Here is an 18,339-nt window from a genome sequence, read left to right as displayed (position 1 = left end):
AAAGTCCCCATTGCTGTGCACCCTGCCAATGTATCTTCAATCCTCAACTGTAGCCTTTTAGTTTTTGTTTGTTTTTAAGATTTGTTTATTTACTTGAAAGTCAGGGCTGGGATGGTGCTGTGGCATAATGGGCTAAGCCACCATCTGCAGCTTCTCCATTTCTGATCCAGCTTCCTGCTGATGCACCTGGGAAAGCAGCAGAGGATGGCCTAAGTGCTTGGGCCCCTGCATCCACATGGGAGACCCAAAGGCAGGGCAAGAGAGACAGAGATAATCTTCTACCTACTGATTTACTCCAAAAGGCTGCAACAGTACAGCCAGGAGCCAGGAACTCTATGCAAGTCTTACACATGGGTGGCAGGGGCCCAAGAAAATGGGCCACCTTTTGTTGCCTTCCTAGTGGCTAAGCAGAGTAGCTGAGACTTGAACCAGCATTCTGATATAGGATAACATTGTCCAAGGCAGCAGCTTAACCCACTGTACCACAGTGCAGGCCCCTGGCCCTTGTTCATTTTATGGCATGACACCTCCTCCCTGCTGCCAGACACACTGAGACATGTATGTATTTATAATAAACTAAACATAATTTCAAAGTAATTTGAGGTAACAAGAATTCTCCTTGCACACTGAAGAGATCATGAGGTGTTACAAAAATGCATGAGAACAGTTGCTTTGAGGAATGAACTCAATAAAAGCAGAGTGAGTCCCTGTCTCTTCCACTATTGTAGTTTTCAGATCACCTAGTGTGGGCTGCCCACCCGAGGAGTACACCCAACACTGCTGGAAGCATGATTGTACCTTCCCTTCTAAATCTCTCATTAGCAATTCCACGGATGACCCTTTTATTCATTCATTCGGCAAATACTTGTTGAGCATCTCCTACATACCAAGTACAGTTCTAGGCCCTGGGCGTATGGTAGCAAACAGTCATGACTATGTCACTGCTCTCATGGAGCTTATTTCTATTACGGGGTGGACAAGAGGAGGGGAGACTGATGATAAGCAGAAATATAACATACTGGGGCAATGGAGTTTAAGTTCCAGGGAATTCAAGAAATGTTCCAATTGAGATATTTGAGTGTGATACAAAGATGAAGATGGTGGTTAAAGAGAAAGAAAGAGAGGAAGGGGTACTTGAAATTAAGATTGCAGAGAAATCACAAGTAGTAGAGGGGATAAAAATGAGGACAGGAGCAGGAGAAGAGTAATAGGGATGCTAGGGAGAGGTGCAGGTGAGGGCAGCTGACTGCAAGGCAAGATAGTGGTGTGATCTGATGCACATAAAGATGCTGACTGGTCTTGGTCCATGTTCCACGCTTGGCTCATTGATTTTCAGCCTTTGTTTTCTAATCCCGTAAGGCTCCATAGCTCTCTCCAAGTCCAACTTTGACCACATCCCCTGAGGTTGGATATCTATCTCATTATTATGCAGTTCTGCATATTTTCAAACTTTGCATTTGCTCTATGAGTTATTTATAAACATCCTGCTTCATTTTTTAAAACATAAGCTTTTCCCTCCGAGTCTAATTTAGATGGACTTCTTTGGTATCCCTTGGCCTTATGTGATCTCTATTTCGTAACCTATTATTCTGATATTGCTGGCATATTTATCTTCCCCTCAGACTCTAAGTTGCTTATAAGGAAAGTGTGAATGAATGAATGGATGGATGGATGTCTCCCACCTATCACCTCTTTCAGCATTCCTTTCCCCTCTGCGTTCACAAGGCCCTCTGGCCCTGCCTCTCATTCTTACTACGCCTTCCACTCTGTCTTCCTTCTCCTACGCTGTCCTTCTTACAGACTGGGCATCCACTGAGCCGTGTGCTTCATGCCATTCACTGAACTAAGCATGGGGAGGAGAGCACTAGGACGAGTAAGACAAAGTCCTTGTCCTGGAAGGCTCTCACTCAGGAAAGGGAGACACACACAAATCATAACACAGCAGGAAGATGCTAAGGCAGACATGTGTGAAGTGCTGCGGGAGTGGGCAGAGGAGCCCACTCAGCCTGGGGGTCAGGTGTCTACATCTCTTCTGACAACGTTGCCTCCTCTCCACCCGCCCTCCCCCAGACCTACGAGCAGCGGAAGGTGGTAGAGTTCACCTGCCACACGGCCTTCTTCATCAGCATCGTGGTTGTGCAGTGGGCTGACCTCATCATCTGCAAGACCCGGCGCAACTCGGTCTTCCAGCAGGGCATGAAGTGAGCACCCACCAAGTGGCCCCAATATTCTCCCAGTCCCACATACAGAGACGAGCCATTCCCCCGGCCCTTTCCTCCTCATCTCCAACACAACCACAAATGCTTCTTCCCAGAAACAAGGTCCTAATATTTGGGATACTGGAGGAGACATTTCTGGCTGCCCTTCTGTCCTACACTCCAGGCATGGACCTAGCCCTGCGAATGTACCCACTCAGGTGAGTAAGGCAAGGGGGATGCGAGTCGGGGAGTCTCTGGGCACGGAAGAGCGTGTGAGCTAGGGGGCCTGCCTGGATAAGTGGGGCTGCACTCAGTGACTCTGGGAGAACGTTGTCACGGCGCTGACAATCAGGTCTTACTTAGGAAGGGATTAGGCATTCTGCAAGCGAGCACAACCCACTAGCCACGCGAATGCAGCAGACTTACTGGTGTTTTCAGAGAACGAAAGCGTTTTTGTGAGATGTGTGGTATAGCTGTGCAATACATACTGCTTGGAGCTGAAGTAGCCATAAAAATAGACTAATTTATGCTTAGCTAGTTCTGTTGTAGTTATGCAGAGATGTTTTAATGCATCTATATATGTGAGTGGGCATACTGGAATGCTTACTGTCTGATACTTTGCCTTGTTCAACTGCCTGGTCTTCGGTTTGTTTTAACATTAGTTATGCTTTTGTGAAAAAAAAAATTGCACTTAAAAATTTACGGAGAAAAAAGCAGAAGTCCCATTTCACTTCCATCTCCACTACACAGCCTTGCATGGGTAGTCTCTGTTAATGACTCAGTGTGTATCCTTCCAATGCGTTTGCCATGCATTTGCATACTTCCTTCACTTTTCCATCCCCTGAAGTGTTTTACTTAATGCTTAACACAATGCAATGAATGTTTAATACACCCTGGTGCTGGCATCAGACACTAACAATCCCAGCTTTGAAACTCAACTCCACTATGTATTATTCTATGACCTTGGACAAGTATAGCACCATTCTGTGCCTCAGCTTCACCTGCACAAGCTCAGAGAGTTGTGAGGATCCTACGTATAGAAATAGGTATAGAACACAGAGCACACTCGGGCCATGGTAGATGCTTTCTTAACAGCAGCTTTGTTCTCGTCGCTATTATCAAATGCATTTGAGTGTTACCTGTGCTTCCAAATACTCTGTATATATCAAGATCATAGAATCTGGCACCTAATATTGTGATTCCCTATTTTGTGTTCAACCTTTTTTTCTCCAGCCCCCGAATTCCTTGATGTCAAAGATCAAAATGGTTATATGATAACATGGTTACATTTTTGTTTCCCGAATACAGAACACAGACACAGGGTAGACATATGATTACTGCTGAATGAATGAGTGACTATCTGTACATAAACATTTATAGTTGCTGTGTGCCTGTGTGCAGAAGGAAGCATGGCTTAGGCCCTGTACTGCCCAATAGAGTAGCCACTGTCTGTATGTGACTGTTGAGCTCTTGAAATATGTCTAGAGAGACTGAGGAATTGAATTTCATTTAAATTTATTTAAAATTTAAAACTAGAGCAGTGTAAAACGTATTTCCATTAAACACAACTCTTGTTTTGGTTGGACTATCTCATTTTAACCATTGAGGGTTTAGTATGTGAGTTGAGATGATGCCATCAAGATTTCTAAGACTTAGGATGGAAACTAAATTGTTAGCAAGGTCTATATTGAGCACATGTTGAAAAATGGTTATTTTGGATATATTGGGTTATATAAAATTATTAAAATTAATTTCATTTGCTTCTTTTTACACATCCTAGTGTGGCTAGTAGAAAACTTTAGATTTCACATGTGTTGGACAGGGCTATTGGTTTAGGCCTCTGTCTGTCATTCAAGCCCACTTCAGTGCTCGTCATCCTGGTCACTAATTATAGAAGAGGTTCAGGAAGAAAAAAAAAGTCCCCCTTTTTTTTTTTTTGCAATATGGAAAAGTGTACATTTACATATATATTTCCTGGCAGAATATCTCCACCCTAGCTGTCTGGGGAGTGTCTCGGATAGACTCATCCTTTGCAGGTGCAAGGCCTGGAGTGTGTAGAAAACAGAGGTCTCCCTCGGCAACTGCACAAAAGGCAGTCAGTAATCTCCACCTCCACCGTATGATATTATCATCACCTTTGTGTGCTTCTTTCTGTCTTGAGCCCCTCCTCTCCTCTCTACCCCCACTCCCCCCCCCCCAGGCTCTGACCTCCTTAAGCTAGAGCTGGACAGTGTCTTACTTACCTCACTGTCTCCAGCCCCCAGCTCTATCTCAGGCACAGAGTGGGCACAGTGGTGGACACACCCAACTCCTGTGCACTGTTTAGTGCGCCTGCTTTTCTCCGGCCCCTGAGGTCTCCAGCCATACCGACTGACTCTTGTTCTCTGCAGGATAGCCTGGTGGTTCTGTGCTGTTCCCTACAGCATTCTTATCTTCATCTACGATGAAATCAGAAAACTCATCATCCGTCAGCGGCCTGGCGGTGAGTCTCCTGGGCCCTGCTCTGACTGACTGGTCTCCAGACTCCTAATGGGCCCTCCCCTCTTGCTTGGTTCCTCCAGACCCACCGCCTCTCTTCCCACCTCCTTGCCTGATCCCAGGCCTGGAGTCCTCAGCGCCAGTACCTTGCTCCTTCCACTCCTCTGTGCCAGGTCCACTGCTGGATTCCAGACCCCAGGCCTCCTTCCAGTCTTTGGTGTTTCCCTCCCACCTCGCTCCCCTTGCTCCCCTCCCTCTGCCCTCGCCCCTTCTATGCTGATGTCTTTTCTTCTGCAGGCTGGCTGGAGAGGGAGACTTACTACTAAACTCGGCAGAGGAGAGCTCCACACGGCTCTGGGCATCGTAGGAGCCAGGACGACATGTTTGCCACAGCATCAGAGATAACATATGGGTTGGGGGCCAAGAGATACTAGGGTGAATTTCCTTGGATGAGAGAAACAGGCGATCCTGGGGCTGGGTTGAGGGCACCATGGGTGGGACATGGGGTGGGGAGGGGCAGGGTCTTGTGGCATCCAGTGGCCAGTCTAGAGAGTAAACACTTGGAGCAGCTCTCACCTGGCTGGATGTGCCCTATCTGATTTGGGGAATTCCTGCGAGGCTCCCCGAGGGCTTCGTGGTGATCAGAGGTGGGGGTAGGGGGCGTGGGGAGTCTCCCAGGAGCCTCTGTGGATGCTGGGAGGGAATCAGAATCAAACATCCTTGCCCCACTTTGACGTCACCTCCAATCCCTTGGTGGGAAAGGACTCGATGAAGGACTGCCCACAAGGTCCAGCTGGGGTCAGGGACAGGAGATAGGTGAGAGAGGAGCAGTGGCCTCACCCACCTGGGGGCTGGCAGGGTCACTCGTGCTCCTTGGAGGCCCTTGGACCAGCTTACAGAGCAGAGTCACAGTGCTAGAAGAGACCTTTCATCAGCAAAGAACCTGCAGGCCCGAGAGGTCAGCCTGGGGAGCAGTGACCCTCTGTGCAGGAGCCAGGTGGGTAGGGGGTGACCTCATCCCACCCCCCCAGCCTGCTTTCCTGGGCGGAGCCTTGAATGAGAGGCTGTCACAGCACTCCTGAATCCCCAGAGCTTTCCTTTGAGGCTCAGGGGCAGGTGCACCGCTGCATCTGGGACCACCTCTGCCAGGAGTCCCGGGGAGCCCCTCTCCCTTGCCTCTTCCGGCGTCCTCTGGCTATGGGAGTACCCTTTCTGCCTAGGAGGCCAGCTCATTCTCAGGCCCCTTTCCGAGTGAGAGGACTGGCTCTGTCCAAAAGTGCAAAAGATTTTTGAAAAATTCATAGAAAAGGCTACGCAGAGATTACAAAACATTTTGCTTTAAAATACACTTCATTCCATTCTCCATAAATTTTTTAAGTACCCATAGGCTCAGAGTGAGAGAAGTGCTGGGGGAGGAGGCTGGAGCTGTGGCACAGTGGATAAAGCCGCTGCCTGCAGTGCCGGCATCCCATATGGGCCCCAGTTCAAGTCCCAGCTGCTCCACTTCTGATCCAGCTCCCTGCTAATGGCCTGGGAAAAACAGCAGATGATGGCCCAGGTGCTTGGGCCTCTGCACCCACATGGGAGACCCAGAAAGAGGCTCCTAGCCTCTCTGTTACTCAGGCTTTTTAATAAATAAATAAATCTTAAAAAAAGAACAAACAAACAAAAAAAGGAAGCTGAGGGAAAAAAAATTGTCAGCTGTCACCAAAAACAAAACACACAGAAGCGCATTGTGACTGCCTCCTACGCTTGGCGCTGGGACCAGGAAGGGCCGTGGCTGGGTCTGGAGTTCAGGCTCCAGGCTGGTGGAAGGCAGGCTGCTGCCTGGAGCAGAGGCACAGCTGGCTGCACCAATGGAGGCGACTACCTCAGGCCCTCCTCAGAGGTCCCCCTCCCCCTTCAACACAAGGTCTCCCAGGGTCAGGGCTATCCCAGTCTGGGGTCTTTCCGCAGCTGAACCAGACCCCGGAAGATGGAGGGGCAGGGGTGCCAGTGAGTGAGGTGGGGAGGGGGAGCGCCAAGGGGCCAGCGCCTCAGGTTTCAGTAGCTGGAGCTTTGGGTTAAAAATACAGAGGCCCCAACTCAGGGTCATTTGATCCCAATGGCTGAGGCATGTTAAATCCAAAGGCCTGAAGACAGGGGCCTAGAGGGAAGGGGCCGGAGTGGAATACAGACAGGAAGGCATCAGAGAGAGGAGGGGGTGCAGATGGCACTGGGCCAGAGGGGGCAGGGAGACGAGGGAGCAAGCTGGCCCAACCGGTGAGAGGGTGAGGGACAGAGCAGGCCAGCGTCACCTTGCAGCCCCGTCTCCCAAGCTTGGCAATGCAAGAGCTCAAACCGACCACGGGACAAGTCTGATGTTCCAGAGTTTCTGTCCAGATGTTTCCTCCTCCCCAGAATGCCACCCAAGTGAGAAACTGGAGCTGGCTGTCATGTAGGTCACCTACTTCTGGGCAGGCCTGCCTGCCTCTCCCAGCCGAATCTATCCTGGTTGGGGGTCTGGAGGCCAGGACACGGGATCCTGAGGTCTCTAGCTCTAAAGGGCTGGGCTTGAGCCAGCTTTGGCCTCTCTTGCTACAGCGACAGCTGTCCCTCTTGGACTCACTCCTGCCATGTTCTTGAGATCTGTGGGGCTGTCCTTGCTGAACTGCGTAAGGTCTGCTCCAACAGAGTGTGGAAAAGCTATTCTGCTAACGTTTTCCACAGCTCTGCCTTGATATGCAAAATAGATACTGCCCCCATCGGGCCCCAGCATCAGAGATACTTCCGGAGGGCAGGGGTTGAATGTCTGGCTTTGGTCTGGTTTCCTTTGTGCCTCAGTTTACTTCTGTATGGTGACAGCTCTGAAGGGCCTTGGAGAGGATCCTTCCTTCCCAGGTGCCCAAAGCTGAACTCAACCATGCTGCCCTCCCCTCCAGGCTGGGGTCCAGGAATTACAGCCCCTACCTCCGACTCGGCTGTGGTCTCAGGTGCACAGAATTAATCGACATTCTTGGTTCAGGGCGCAGGGCCCACCTCTTCCTGCTGTCTTGGTATTAATTCCCCCACAATACTTATACATGATTCTTTTTGTCTCAATGTCAGGTACACCAGAGTAAGTAGTAGCTATTCGCTCTCCTTGGAATCCCGCAGCCTGGGGAATCTCCCTCCCCACTGTCCTAGAAAACCGAGTCCCGCGGGATCAGGGCAGAGAGTGCATACAGGAGGAGGCAGACAAATGGCATTCTCCTTCTCACGGGGCGGGGGGTGGGGGGGGGTGGGGGGGGTGCAGCGGTGGGCCGTTGCAGAGAAACCCCAAATCTGCATCCCTACTGGGTGGGATCCCAGCCAACCCAGCCCTACCCTGCATTCCCGAGTTAGGAGTGTTGAGTGAAGCAAAGGAAACTGGCTGGAGGCGGGCCAGGTCGCCAGTCTTGGACGGGGCTCGGTCTTTTATTCAGAGAATGACCTCATCCTTGGTCCTGGTTCTTTAACGTGAGGCGCAGGGGGTCTCTTTCCTGCAGCCCGGACTGCAGCTCCCTCTCCCCATAGGACCAAAGAAACAGACTCCCTTCTAGAAGACCTCCGGGCTTTAGGACGCAGAATCGGTGTCACTTTTGTCGCCCCGACCCGCCAACACCACCTCTCCACCTGCCCGTGCCTCTCTCTAATTACCCTTGCCCTGCCCTGGCTCCGCTGATCACCTCTGCACCCCAACCCCCTGCGCCAGCTTCATTTACCTCCGACTCATCTGATCTTATTTTTAGCGGCGGCGGGCGTCTCTCCCTTTCCTTTCTTAATATGGTGATGAGCTCTGTGTGGGGACAGGGGCTGAGGAGCCCTGGACACTGGGGGAGGGGGAGGGAAGGAGCCGTGGGGGCCTGGGGGAGAGGTGCAGGAGGTGGGAGGATTCCGGCCCTCGGCCCTCGTGGAGCCGTCCTGGCCTCAGAAGGTTATCTGTCTCTCCTGCCAACCACGGAGACATATTTAGACAGGACCAGGTGGGGCCCGAGGGGTGCCAATTTCAGGGGGCAGCTCCGGTTCCCTCCCCGCCCCCTGCTCCTGTCCCTCCTCCTGACCCTTCTTCTCTTGGCTCTGTCGGCACTTTCTCTAAGACCCAGCAGTGTCCTCTGTCCCCTGCTCTGGGCCACTCCCCACCCCACCCCCACCCTGAGCCCCGAACTCAGGATTTGGGATCCAGGGGCCTCTCTGTACCCCCAGTTAACCTCCTCTGGACCAGGAGCGCCGACCCAGATCCCACTACCTCCATGAACGCCGCAGACAGGATGGGGGCCAGGGCGGCGCTGCTGCTACTGCTGGTGCTAGGCTCGCCCCAGTCAGGGGTGCATGGGGAGGAAGGGCTGGACTTCCCCGAGTACGATGGCGTGGACCGTGTGATCAATGTCAACGCAAAGAACTACAAGAACGTGTTCAAGAAGTATGAGGTGCTGGCGCTCCTCTACCACGAGCCCCCCGAGGACGACAAGGCCTCGCAGAGACAGTTTGAGATGGAGGAGCTGATCCTGGAGGTGAGTGGGGGTCTGCAGGCCTGCGGAGGCCAGCCCCTCTCCTGAAACCCTGTGTCCAGTCGAGGGTGGCATCTGAGGGCCCGGGGGCCATGCGGCAGGACCCCTGTCTTGAGAAACGGGACACAGGTGGTCTGTGTGTGGCCTTAACCAACTGTGACATGGACTCAGGAACACAAAAGACCCAGCATGGTCAGGTCATTGCAGAGGGGAGGCTGCAGGGCACCTGCCCCCCATGCCATGGGAGGCTGGTAGGACCAGGTTTGACTAGGACAGGGGGCAAACAAGGAAAAGGGAGGCAGTTGGGGGCAAGAGGAAAACTGCCCTGTAGGGTATCACAGCCCCTGCACACCCTGTGTACTCTCCAAGTCAGCACACACCCCTTCTCCACACACTTCAGAGGCTGCTCCCCACAGATATCCAAATTAAATACCACTGCTATCTTATTTGAGTGTCATTTATTTAATGGCTAAATGTTTAAATATCTCCTGGAGACAATCCTGCCTCCCGCCGGCCCCAGTGCCCTCTCTTTCCCTCCCCCCTCTGCAATTCCTTGTCTGTCTCTGTCCCATTACGCTGGACACCTTGATGGGAAAATTCTTACAGACGAGGAAGGCTCTGGAATTCTTCCCCTTCTTCTAGTGGGAAGCATCTCCGCTCCCTGAGTCTGACTTCAGACACAAAGGAGAGGAGGAGGGGTTTTGGGGAGAGAGAGAGGGAGAGGAAGGATGAAGCCTGGAGGACTGGGAGATGCGGTCGCACACTCCCCTCCAGGAGCCAGCATGTATTTGACTTTCCTTGTTTAAGTTTCTGCAGCCCCTCCCTGGCTTGGTGGTGCAGTTAGGCCCCAGCTTGCCCAGAGCTTGGAACATTTTAGGGCTCTCATTTTTGTGTGCCCCTGCCGGGCGCTGGAACCTGCCATCTGATTAATGAGCTGGGTATTTTTATCCAGAGTGCTTAGTATCCCCAGCCATCCACCTGCCAAGTGCCTCCCTCCCTTGCCCATCCCCCTGAGAATGATGGCGCCTGAGTCTGTGCCGGGTAGGGAAAGCTGGGCAGTGAACCAGGGTGGAGCACACAGCTGGGAGGCCTGGGGGGCAAGTGGGTGAGGCGAGGGCCTCTCAGTCCTGTCAGTGTCTCTCCCTGTGAAGGTGATGAGTGGCATCCTTTAGTCTCAGCTCTGTGGCCGTACCCACTCCTCAGCCTAACAACCAGAGTCCCTGCCCCTCGCCCTCCAGGATTCTTGCCGTTGGGAGTCACTCAGAAGAATCCCACAGACTTCTACCCTCACCCCACCCTGACTTGGCCTTGGTTCAGGATGGAAGGGGAGGGGAGACACCCTCAATCACTCTTAAGCCAGACTCCCCAGCACCCCCCAAGACCTGGGAGGTGTCAGTGTAGTGCCTTAAAGTTCAACATAAGGAGAACATTGCAAATGTGCAATAAATATTCATGAACTAAATAAATGTTGAACCATAAATGGTTGTTGTAAGGTGATCTCAAGGGTTGTAAGTTTTGGAATAACCCCGGTCTTAGCAAAGGATCAAGGTCAACTTCTATTTCCTCCACCCCCATTAGCCTGAGTTGAGAGCATGAGATGGGGAATAGGGGTTAATGAGGATTCCAAGGGTTCATTTTAACCCTTCCTCCTCCCTCCAGTTAGCAGCCCAAGTCCTGGAAGACAAGGGTGTCGGCTTTGGGCTTGTGGACTCTGAGAAGGATGCAGCTGTGGCCAAGAAACTAGGTAAGAGAAGGGAGGGAGGAGCAGGAAGGGGACAGTGGCACGTGGGAGGACTTGGCCACACAGGCCGTGCCATCTGAGGGGCTCTGGAACTCTCCCCCCAAGTGTCTTTCCAATCTGTACTGGGACTGAAAGGGTTACTGCTGGGGGCCCGGCCTCTCCTTTATTCCTTTTAAGAGACCCGAGCTAGAAAGAGGTGGGGCAGCCTTCTTTACTCTTACCTAAAGAACCACGGATGGTGTAGTAGGGAAGGGAGAATCAGGCACAGAGGCAGTGTTAAAGGCAAACGCCTCTTCCAACGCCTCCACCCCCACCCTACAACGGTGGCCAGGTGTTACAGCACCCAGCCACCAGGGGGCAGCACGGCTGTGGGCCAGGACTCCGGATATGGATGGGGGAGGTGTGCTTAGTAATAATGAAGTCATCTGGTCAGTAATAGCAGAGTTAAAGGGCTGGTCTGAGAATCAGCTACTGCAGTCCTCAGAGGAGACAGCTTGAATGTTCGTCTCTAGTCACGACAGGCAGAGTAGAAGAAATACTGCTAAAAGTTTGTCTTCTGATTTCCTCCCCTGATATAGACCCTTAGCTTCTCCCTAGAGAGGCCCTGACTAGCCGCCTGGGCTAAACCCAGACATGGATACCAGGGAGCAGGACTAAGGGGCAGTGGCCATGGGTGGGGCAGGGGCAGGAGAGACAGGAGATGTGGGGTCCAGTGGGATTTTCAGATGGGAAGGTTAGGATCCTGGCTCAGCTCCTGCTTGCTCCCTAGGACTAACCGAAGAAGACAGCATTTATGTGTTCAAAGAAGATGAAGTCATTGAGTACGATGGCGAGTTTTCTGCTGACACCTTGGTGGAGTTTCTCCTTGATGTGAGATTCCCGGGACCTAACTACCTTGCCTCAGAATCCCACTGTCCACTGGTCCCCGCCAATCCCAGCCTTACAGCATACATCACACACACACACACACACACACACAGAGTCAACATCTAGTCTTTCGTCCAGTTCCCCAGCCGCCTCCTCCTTGATCCCCGCTGCCCCCTGTCCCAGTTCAGAAGCTCAAATCAAGTCCTCTGCCCTTCCAGGTCCTAGAGGACCCCGTGGAACTGATTGAGGGTGAACGGGAGCTGCAGGCATTTGAGAACATTGAGGATGAGATCAAACTCATTGGCTACTTCAAGAACAAAGACTCAGAGCGTGGGTAACCCTCCGACTCCGCCTTTGACCTCCCAGGGTCCCACCTCACCCGTCTTTCTGCCTCCCTGCTTCACCTGCACTGTACCAAACTCCCTGCACCTCCCCCCCCGCCCCCGCTGTGGTCCGCTCCATCACCTGCCCTAACCTCCCTGCGCCCCAGAGCACTCCCCCTGCCCCTGGTACAGCCCTGCTGGATTTCACCCGCTCTCGGAGGACTTGCGGGGGGCTGGTCTCAGAGTGAACAGAAGAGAGGCAGAGGGAGTGACAACCAGGGGACCCTGGATTTCCAGAGACTGACTCCACATTCCCCCCTCAGATTACAAAGCTTACGAGGAAGCGGCTGAGGAGTTTCACCCCTACATCCCCTTCTTCGCCACCTTCGACAGCAAGGTTCGTCTCCTCGTGGCTGGAATGGGTTTCCCTCCTGCCCCTAAGCTGCCCTCCAGCTCCGTGTCCCCAAAACCCATGGGGCATCTGGTCCCCACGCTCCCCGCCTTACCCCAGCTCCTCCTGCCCCTACAGATTTGAGAGCTAAAGAGGGGCTTTAGACGATCTAACCCACCCCTCTCTTGTTAAGCCAAGCCCAGAGAAGTTAAGACGCCCGGCAGTGATGGGGATCCAGGTTAAATGACTCCTTTCCCAATATTTGTTCCCCCCATGATACCCCTGATCCTCCTCCCTCCTCCTCCCTGCTCCAAAGGTGGCGAAGAAGCTGACCCTGAAGCTGAACGAGATCGATTTCTACGAGGCCTTCATGGAAGAGCCTGTGACCATCCCAGACAAGCCCAACAGCGAGGAGGAGATTGTCAACTTCGTGGAGGAGCACAGGAGGTAGGGACTGGATACGCCCCTCCAAGTGGGCTAGGCTAGAACACCTGGCCCGTGAGATGGGCCAGGGAAGCTTGGCCAGCCAGGGAGCCGTGCTCACCTGGGAGTGAAGATGCTTCTGGGCCCAGGTGCTCACTGATACACTGGCAACTTTGCACACTCTGGGTCTGACAGAGAAGAGCCTCCAAAAACTGTGTACACTTGATTGTGATATTGACGGAACTGTAAAGCAATCTGTCAACAAGTGAGTGCCTGTGGCCGGCCAGGAACTGCAAGGTGCTTGCTGCCTTATTATAGTTCATCCTTCTAACAGCCTCAGCTGGAGAGGCTCCACAGGTGGTGTCGGAACTGGGACTTTTGGACCTGGTCTGCCCCATGTTCTTTCTAACCTATCACCACTCACCAGTGGTTCTCACCAAGGTGGTGGAGGAGGTGGTGAGGTGTAGGAAGGATTTTGCCCTCCAGGGGACACTTGGCAAAGTCAAGAGATATTGCTGGTTATGGAGAGTGCTACTGATATCCAGGGGCCAGAGGCCAGAGACCCTGCCAAATATCTGACAGTGCACAGGGCAGTGCCCCACCCCCACATCCCACACACACAACAAAGAATTATCTGGCCCCAAATGTCAAAAACGCTGAGGTAGAGAAAACTCTGCCCTAAGCTCTTATAATTCTCTTTCCTTCACCATACTCCACAACTGAAAATACCCATTCATCAGTGTAAATACTACTTACTGTCTCCCACTAGATTATGGCCCCCTTCTGCAAGGCAGGGACACGTTTGCCTGGTTCAACTCTAGCCAGCACCTTAGCACAGTGCTAGAACATCCAATTCAATTTTATGGAATGAGTGAACGAATAAATGAATGAATTTCCAGATGCCCATTTCTCCCCCACACACACCCACCCGGTCTCTCTTCCAGTCCCGTTGCCCACCCTCCCCTCTCCCACTGCTGCAACCGTGCACTGATCTGGGCCTAGTGCCCAGAGCTTAGACTTTGTCAGATGGCTTTGTTCTGGGCTACAAGCTGTCTGTGCCCTGGGCCTGACCCAGAGGCAGCCTGCGCTATGGGGACCCTCTGGAGCGGGTGTCCTTCTCATAGGCCAGGTAATGACCCTCTGTCTCTTCTAGGTCTACCCTGAGGAAGCTGAAGCCTGAGAGTATGTATGAGACTTGGGTGAGTGCCCCTGGCCAGGGCCAGGCCCTCAGGGGAACGGGTTGCTGAAGACTCAAGCCCTAGAAACATCCAGGCCCACTTGTAGAACAAACAGTGCACCAGCCAAAGCAGGAGGTTTTCTGTTCTGAGGACTGTGTCGGGAACTGGGAGACTGACCTAAGTGGATGAAGATGACGAGGGAGGAGCCCCAAGCTCGGGGATTAAAGGGGCCGCCAGAGGAGGTGTGGGGCTCTGGAACTGACAGGGACAGGGTCACTTGGAAAAGGGTCACCTCCACAAGAATAAACCTGGCCCAGAAAGCTGGGTCTCCTCACAGCCCAGGTTCCAGGGACACCTAGGCTCTGTCTGAGCTCTCCTAACTTCCAGGGCTGTGGTAAGGTCTCCTCCCCCACCCAGTTCTCCCTCCTACCCCCATCAGGAGGACGATATGGACGGAATCCACATTGTGGCCTTTGCAGAGGAAGCTGATCCTGGTGAGAGAGCAGTGCCGGATGGGGCTGGGGGGAGGGCAGCGGGGAGGCAGGTGTGTTTGTTGGAGCATGGGCCTCGATTGCCTGGCTTTCCCCGGAGTTTGCAAACAGTCTTGTGCTGGACCTGTGGAGTTGTGGGAGGCAGGGAAGTAGATCTGGGCTCCCATTTCCTCTGTCTCCTTCCCCTCTGCCTCACCACACACCTCTTGTGCTCCCTCCAAGATGGCTACGAATTCTTAGAGATTCTCAAGTCTGTGGCCCAAGATAACACTGACAACCCCGACCTGAGCATCATCTGGATTGACCCTGATGACTTCCCTCTGGTAAGAGGCGTGGCTCAGGCATCGCCATCCCAAAGCCGGGGCTTAGCCAGAGGGACCTTCTGAGCAGGGAGCTTTCTTTCAGAAGCCCTATCCCCATGTCCCAGTTTGGGGACCTTGCGGGGCCATGCCTGTTGCACCCTCCAGGGCATAGAGGACTTCCTGAGCGATAGAAAATAGGATGAAAAGTGAGTTGCATTTGACATAACACAACTCCCGGAGCACAGGCTTGGCAGGTAGCTCATGTGCCAGGACTCACCAGAGTTCTAGTGAGGAGCTGGGCACAATAACCCTGTGCTCAGGTTATCACAGCAGAAAGATTCCATGTGTCAGGGGACAGTTTATTCTCAGCAGCATCCCCAACCTCTCGCACTCGCTGTCCAGTGAGTAAATGAAAGAACAGAACTGTGAGGAGCACTGGTGATTACCAGGGAAAACTACTTCAACCTAGGGATGGAAGAGCTGAGCGCCAGGGAGAGGTGCCTTGCCCCAGATCACAAGGCCAGTCAGCAACAGGCCCAGGGTCAGCACAGGGCTCTCCTGCCTGTTCTCAGCAAGTGCGCCCACTTGGCCCCTCCTGATGCTTTCCCTTGGGGATTTCTGCTTTCACTGCTGGCCTCTACTCTTTGCCTAAAAGCCCTACAGCTGACCCGTCCCCAGCCACTGCCAATCCAGGTTATCCCCCTTCCTTGTCCTGAGGCTGGCCCTCACACACACCCTCCTGGACTCACGCGCACCCAGACTCCATTAAATTGCCGTATTTGGGTCTCTCTGCAGCTGGTCCCATATTGGGAGAAGACATTTGACATCGATCTGTCAGCTCCACAAATAGGAGTCGTCAATGTTACTGATGTGAGTTTCCCTCCCTCATCCCTGCTGGACTCCCAACTCCGCTTCCCACCTTATCCACTCCCCTCCCCTCTGCTAACCAGCAATGCCCCGTCTAATGGCCGGTGGGGGTGGAGGGGAAGATTTTGAATCTGAACGTGGCCGGCCACACCTCTTGGAATCGGTTGCCCATCCTCTGAGGCCCAGTTCAATCCTTTTCCTCTGTGAAGTCTTTCAGATCTGCCATTTGAAACCATTCCCTCCATGACACTCCCAAAGCTCATTTGGCATTGAGAACATGACTTTTATGTGACTCTTTATGTATCCTATCTCTCTCAGTAGACTTTGAGTTCCTTGAGGTCAGAAATCTTCTCAAGCCCACTCAGTAGGTGTTTCAAAACTGTCCTCTGAGTTTAACTGAATAGGCTACAATCTTTGCTTTCATTATATTCCAATGATGGGAGAGGGTATTCTATTAACAGGACTGAATCTGATAAATTTTTTTGAAAAATTCCAAGAAGGCACAGAAATCGAAGTGATTTATGCTTGAGATAATCAGAGAAGAGTTTGAGAAAGTGGCATTTGAGATGCAGATTATACAGTGTGCAGGATTTCAACAAGTGGTGATTAGGGGAAGTCATTTCAAGCTGAGGAAAAAGCAAGATCAAAAGGCCAAAAGTAGGAAAATGAGTATCAGGTTCAGGAAAAGGAAAGTAGCTTTTTATGGCTTGGGAGTCTAGAGATCATTGAAGGTGGCAGAGGCAGTTATAAAAAGCCTTGCATGCTGACAAATTGCTGACTTTCTTCTTTTGCCTATGAAGAGCCATGAATGGTTGTGCACCAAGGGCATGATGGAGAGTTCTGTTTTAGGAAGCTGGGTATCGCAGGAGCAGGGGAGACAGAAGGAAGGGAGAAGGCCCATTGGCTGATCCAGCTTTTCTTTCTGTTCCCACCTGTCACTTCGCTAACCTAGACCTCCCCTGGGACAGTTTTCTTGGCCACTGACAGATGAAAGGAAGGGACAGAGGATGTAAGGAAGGAGGTACAGAGCACAGGGAGTGGAAGGGCAGCCCCAAAGCCCTGGGTCGGCTTAGCTTCTGTCCCCCACGCTGCCACCTCCAGGCGGATAGTGTGTGGATGGAGATGGACGATGAGGAGGACCTGCCTTCCGCGGAGGAGCTGGAGGACTGGCTGGAGGACGTGCTGGAGGGTGAGATCAACACAGAGGACGACGACGACGAAGACGATGACGACGATGACGATGACTAGTTGCTGTGGCAGCTGCCTTCCAGCCCCACCTGTTATCCTCAACTCCTTCCTACCTTCCTGTCCTTCCCTGAGCTCCTCGAGGGACACTTGGTCATTCTCTGCCATTGGGCCAACTGGGGTCCTTAGGCTGGGTGCTGAGACCTTGATCCCCCTCAGCTGATGAGGAAAGGAGCGACTTTTCCCTAGATCCCAGCCGAGCTCTCACCCTTGATTCTTATTCCATAACTTACCTGTCGCTATTATCTGTGTCTTCCATTGCTCCCCACACTCTCCCTCATGATGCTCCTCTTAGCATAGCTATGGGCCCTTCCCCCCTTCTTTCCCCTTCATCAATGCACAGCCTTCTCCTCCTCTCTCCAATCCTATATCCTCTCAGTGCCCTGACCCTGGCCAGGAGGAAGGGAGGGCACTGTGTTTGGGGCTGTAGCACAGTAATCTCTCGTTAATGTATTTGGGTCAAATGCAAGGCCTTAATAAAAAGATCTGGGGCAGCATGAGCAAGTGTCTGTTAATAAAGTCTCACCCCTTTGGCAGGAGGAAAGTGGCCCGAGGACAGGGGCTTGAGGTACAGGTGCCTTGTAGGAATGAGTTAGGGGGGTAGGGCTCCCTGCAGGGAGTTATCCCAGGAAAGCCTGGATTATGTATCTGCTTTGAGTCAACAAGCCTCTTCTGCACACATGGTCCTTGTCCACGTCCAAGGCTGCTGTTAGGCTCTGGGAGAACGGGGAGTGCTGGGCCTGTCCCTGCTCTTGAGCTGATTAGTCTCACTGAGAAGTCAAGACAAGCAAACTAAACAACTGCAGAAAAATACAAAGCAGTATGTAATTAAGTGATTACGTGCTGCTCGATAGCATCCTCCCTGTAACTTTGATTTGAACATGAAGACTGAGTCCCAATTGTTCCTCCTCGGTGAGGCCTTTCCCGATGTGGCCCTCCCTGAGGGTCCCTGCTCGGAGTCCCTACTGCCCTTTCCACGTACACCACCGCTCCAGCACTGAAAACATCCTGTGGTCGGCCTTCATGTACACACCTGTCTTCCCCAGGAAGCCGTGAGCCTCTGGAAGGCAGAAACCCAGGTCTTTTTTGTGTCCATAGGGCCAACCACTCAACAATTCACCTGTAATAAATGTTAAAATAAAGGGGGGGGGGCTAGTGTGGTGGTCTAGGGATTAAAGCTACCACTTGCATTGCCCGCATTCCATATGGGTGCTTGTTCGAGTCCCAGCTGCTTCACTTCCAGCCCAGCTCCCTGCTGATGGCCTGGGAAAAGCAATGGTGGTGGCCCAGGTGCTTAGGCTACTGCCACCCATGTGGGAAACCAGGA

General features: G+C 52.5%; 2 protein-coding genes across 6 annotated transcripts in view; both read left to right on the top strand.

Moving 5' to 3' along the window:
- Positions 1-5,251, top strand: part of ATP1A4 (ATPase Na+/K+ transporting subunit alpha 4) — a 34,339-nt gene extending 29,088 nt beyond the window's left edge. For all 4 annotated transcript variants that reach the window (XM_008264239.4, XM_002715242.5, XM_008264240.4 and 1 more), the window contains 4 exons: positions 2,071-2,201; positions 2,315-2,416; positions 4,589-4,680; positions 4,974-5,251. In XM_008264239.4, coding sequence (XP_008262461.2) covers positions 2,071-2,201; positions 2,315-2,416; positions 4,589-4,680; positions 4,974-5,002 — 354 coding nt within the window. In that variant the 3' untranslated portion in view covers positions 5,003-5,251. The remainder of the gene's footprint in view (positions 1-2,070; positions 2,202-2,314; positions 2,417-4,588; positions 4,681-4,973) is intronic.
- Positions 5,252-8,175: 2,924 nt separating this feature from the next.
- Positions 8,176-17,512, top strand: CASQ1 (calsequestrin 1). Of its 2 annotated transcripts, NM_001082268.1 has the most exon segments (11): positions 8,757-9,187; positions 10,844-10,928; positions 11,695-11,795; positions 12,011-12,122; positions 12,439-12,512; positions 12,823-12,953; positions 14,083-14,128; positions 14,547-14,601; positions 14,821-14,921; positions 15,696-15,770; positions 16,869-17,508. In NM_001082268.1, coding segments are annotated over 11 exon segments (1,188 nt in total). In that variant the 5' UTR covers positions 8,757-8,926; the 3' UTR covers positions 17,016-17,508.
- Positions 17,513-18,339: the final 827 nt, after the last annotated feature.

This window comes from Oryctolagus cuniculus, chromosome 7 (assembly GCF_964237555.1).
Source record: "Oryctolagus cuniculus chromosome 7, mOryCun1.1, whole genome shotgun sequence".
Classification (NCBI taxonomy): domain Eukaryota; kingdom Metazoa; phylum Chordata; class Mammalia; order Lagomorpha; family Leporidae; genus Oryctolagus; species Oryctolagus cuniculus.
Note: the sequence above shows the minus strand (reverse complement) of the source record. Positions and strands in the feature narration are given on the sequence as shown.